Source organism: Aquarana catesbeiana, linkage group LG02, assembly GCF_042186555.1.
Source record: "Aquarana catesbeiana isolate 2022-GZ linkage group LG02, ASM4218655v1, whole genome shotgun sequence".
Taxonomy (NCBI): Eukaryota; Metazoa; Chordata; class Amphibia; order Anura; family Ranidae; genus Aquarana; species Aquarana catesbeiana.
The window spans coordinates 87,460,123-87,464,253 of NC_133325.1; the positions used below are offsets into that span (position 1 = coordinate 87,460,123).

General features: G+C 40.0%; 1 protein-coding gene across 1 annotated transcript; it reads right to left on the bottom strand.

Annotated features, from left to right (window-relative positions):
• Nucleotides 1-331: 331 nt before the first annotated feature.
• Nucleotides 332-1,086, bottom strand: LOC141129783 (NOP protein chaperone 1-like). Its single transcript, XM_073617860.1, has one exon. The coding sequence runs from the start codon at nt 1,084-1,086 to the stop codon at nt 601-603; it is 486 nt and encodes a 161-aa protein (XP_073473961.1). The 3' UTR covers nt 332-600.
• Nucleotides 1,087-4,131: the final 3,045 nt, after the last annotated feature.

A 4,131-nucleotide genomic window follows, 5' to 3' on the forward strand; every position in this document is an offset into this window, starting at 1 on the left:
AAGCGCCCATGAAGTGGGTGGAATCATCCTAATGTTTCTTCTATCTCTTGGAATGCCTTTGGTGAGACCTGTCAGTTCCTGCCCACTTTGGACGTGTGACCACTTTAAGCCATCTTGGGGTATGCCCACCAGTCATAGTGCATTTCCCATGATATAAAATGAAAAAAAAAAAAAAAACACCAGCATTAGTGGGGACACCCTGTAGCAGCCCAAATGAGCTCAAGACAGAAATTTCATCATCAGAATTCCATAGGGATTAGAAGCCAGGAGGAGGTTTAATGCTCCAGAAGCAACCTGACAATAACATGTCAGCGGTGGTTGGATGGTTGGATACACATATATATACTTTTATGAAAAGCATACAGATATTTCAACTTTGAAATTATATATACATTGGAAAAAATATATTCATAGCATTCTGCAGCGTAATTTATGCATATTGGGGTACATGTGTAAAAATCAAACATCTGAGACACTCTAGTCTTTTGATTGGATAGGACTTTCCTAACATTTGTTCCCTCCACACTGGGGCTCCCTTGTAACTCTTTCCTGTCTAAAACATTGCACTGTCCTTGATATTATACATGCTAAACAGTCCTATTAACTTGGTTTCAGTTCGGAACTTGAATTCAAGACTTCTATTTTGGCTTTTTTTCTTTTTTGGCCCAGTCTGATATTATTTTCTGTTATTTCTTCATCTTCTGGCTCACTGTCGGAGCTTTCATATGAACTACTATCTTCTTCTTCACTGGAGTCAGAACTGTTCAGTTCAACCAAGGCCACATCCATTTCAATGATCTTCTCCTGATCTTCAACATTTTCTATGTCATAGGTCCCAGCTGGACAAGTTCCAATTTTTTTGCTGAGTTTTTCATTGGCTGAGGCCATCTGAGGCAGGAAACTCTGGACGCGGTCAAGTATGCTGCTCCGTGGCATTCTAACAATTGGAGAAGACAATCCATTTTTGTTGTTCTGCTTTGAATTTAAAAGTAACTTGTTGTACAGACCTTTACCTTGTGAAGAACCAACTTCCAGTAATTCGGCAGAATGGAGCTGCTTCACTGTCTCACCCCCAGCTTCCTCCATCCTCTCCAGTTCTGGGCACCAGTCCTCAGGAAGGATGTACTGGAACTGGAGCGAGTACAAAGAAGGGCAACAAAGCTAATAAAGGGTTTGCAGGATATTAGTTATGAGGAAAGGTTGCGAGCACTGAACGTATTCTCTATGGAGAAGAGACGCTTGAGAGGGCATATGATTTCAATATACAAATACCGTACTGGTGACCCCACAATAAGAATAAAACTCATTAAAATTAAAAGAAAAGAGGTTTGACCTTAATTCTTTACTGTAAGAGTGGCAAAGATGTGGAATTCCCTTCCACAGGCTGTGGTCTCAGCGGGGGGCATCGATAGTTTCAAGAAACTATTAAATAAGCACCTGAATGGCCACAACATACAGGGATATACAATGTAATACTGACATATAATCACATACATAGGTTGGACTTGATGGACTTGTGTTTTTTTTCAACCTCACCTACTATGTAACTATGTAAGTGCGTGAAAAATATGTGGAATATGTCACGGGTAGGGGGGCCATTGCTATGGAAGCTAATTTTTAAATATTTTCAAAATAAAAAAAAAATTGATATGATAAAATCTTGATTTGGATTTACTGCTTGTGTTTCTTTTATCTGTCTCCTAGGTTCTCCTAGTGCACTTGTAGTGCCAAGTGGTTTTAACATTATTTAAATAACACCCATTGTCACTGTAAATACCAGCTTAATACAAAAAGCGTTATTGAGCATTGAAAGAAGAAGCCACACATTGTTGTAGAAAGCCTTTTACTCCGTGCACATTCACATGTGCGTTCTAAAACATTTTGTGGTAAAAAAAAACACATCTTTTTTTTTTAAAGTTTTACCTTGAAATTTTTGAAAAAGTACAGAAACAGGCATGTTTACAAACAGAACAAACACAACTCTGGAACTTACAAAGTTCAACATTGCAAAAATGAAGGCAATATCAGACATTATAGTGTGAAAATTGTCTTGATCTTGCCTTCATCAGATGGGGTGAAGTTACCCCTGTAAAAGCCAAATTTACAAGATGCACACAAATTTTGAGTCAAAATGGGGATTTCCTTTCTGATCCCATACCTAATGTCAACATAAGCTATCTCCCATCATGGGGGATCAATGGACGTGTTTTGGGGGTGCAACCACTTCCTCTCACCTACTAGAGTTGGGAGGAATGGGTTGCACCCACAAAACGCGTACATTGAAATCCCCTGATGGCAGATAGCACATGTTGACACCCTGTGTGCAACTTCCAAATTTGGCTTTTAAACTGTATTAAATCAGTCATATTCTTCAGTCTTTGTTCAATCTCCTTGGTTTTTTTGTTGATAAGGTTTAAATCCCGACTACACCACATTATGTCCTGGATAAGCCGTTGTGCACTGTCACTGTTGAAATGAGTAGATTGTTCTTCCACAACCTGCACATCACCTAAAATTAAAATACACACCATGTATTATAAATATGCAGGCATGCATCTATTACCTGAATCTGTGGTGTCAGACACTGACCTGTTGTGGTGACAATTTCAATCACTTCTTCCACCTCTCCTTCCTTCACATCCTCAGATTGTGGTGTCCTCTGTTCCCCTTCTTTTGGAGGTGGGGGGTTACTGTTGTCCTCCGGCATCCCGAGTCTTTTCTCTCCTATGAGAATGAAACAAATGGTATACTTAGCACACAGATATTTGTGGCCAGAAATATGAATGTGAAACATTGCTTGGAAGTGGGGTACAATTGTTTGTTTGGACAGAGTTCCAAGTTGAAGACATGATTAATTCCCTTAACCAAGCTTGAATATTTTCCTTTTTTGGACAAGTTTCACACATGTAGACACCCCAAGATGTCCCTAGGTGTTTGTTCTTGTGTCCCACACTAGTGCTCCTAAGTCCAGATGTGTAAACAGTTGCTGAGTGTCCTCTCCTTACATTACACTAAATCAAGTTTGCAATTCCTGTTAGAACAAACACATCTAGACAACAATGTCCTAAACTTCTTTTAATACAAATTAGCATAACCAAATGTAGTTAACCCTGTATCTGCCCAAAACATTGTTTTTAGTTGGCAAATGAACAAAGTTTCTTACGACCGATTACTGTGCCCATGAACATGAAAGTAGCCATTTTAAACTGTACAACAGTAAAGAAAAGCACATGGAGCGGCATGCAAGTAATAATAATAATAGGAACACACAACTACTTACTTTTTAGAAGCACTTTCTTGATCCTTCTGTACTGATCCTGCTCCCTCAATTTCAGGTCTGACCAGCGTTTCCTAAATTGCTCTTTGGATCGTCGTACCCCAAAATTCTGGCGCAGACTCTTCACAACTTTAGTCATGATCTTGGCCTTTCTCACATTTGGGTTTAAATACAGTCCATACTTCCCATCATAGTCGGCCCTCTTCAATATGTCCACCATCTCCACCATCTCACCAAAGAACATATTGGAGGCTTTAAATCTTCTCCTCCGGGATCGGGTCGTTTCTTGCTCTGGGCTTTCCTCCTCCTCGTTATTGCTATTTTGCACCTGCTGTGTCTCTGCCATGTTGTCTCCCACTGCGCAGAAAGAGAAGGGGTGGGGAATATTCTAGAAAGAACATCAGGGGTGGGTGACGCGGGTGGAGTTTCGCACATGCGCAGTGTATATAAAGCTAACACACGTGTCGATCTGTGAGTGGAGGAAGTGCTGAACGTTATAACGAAGGTAACATTTTAACTTGGGACATCAGTGGCCTATACTCATTCTAGATTGAGGCCTATATTGGGATACGATTAGGAGAGTTTAGCCTAATATTATTGTTTTGGTCTTGTGTTTTGTCTTTCAGCAAATATGAAACAATTCAAAGACCCTGAATTCATGGGCCAGTTCATAGACAGATACAGGGATATGAGAAATTTGTGGGAGGTTAAAAACCCCTTATATCACAATAAACCAGCTAGGAAGGCATCGCTGGAGAAACTGCTGCAATTTGTGAAGAGGCAGGACCCGACGCAGACATCAAGTTTTTGGAGATAAAAATTGATAGCTTGAGAAGCACATATAGCAAGGAGCT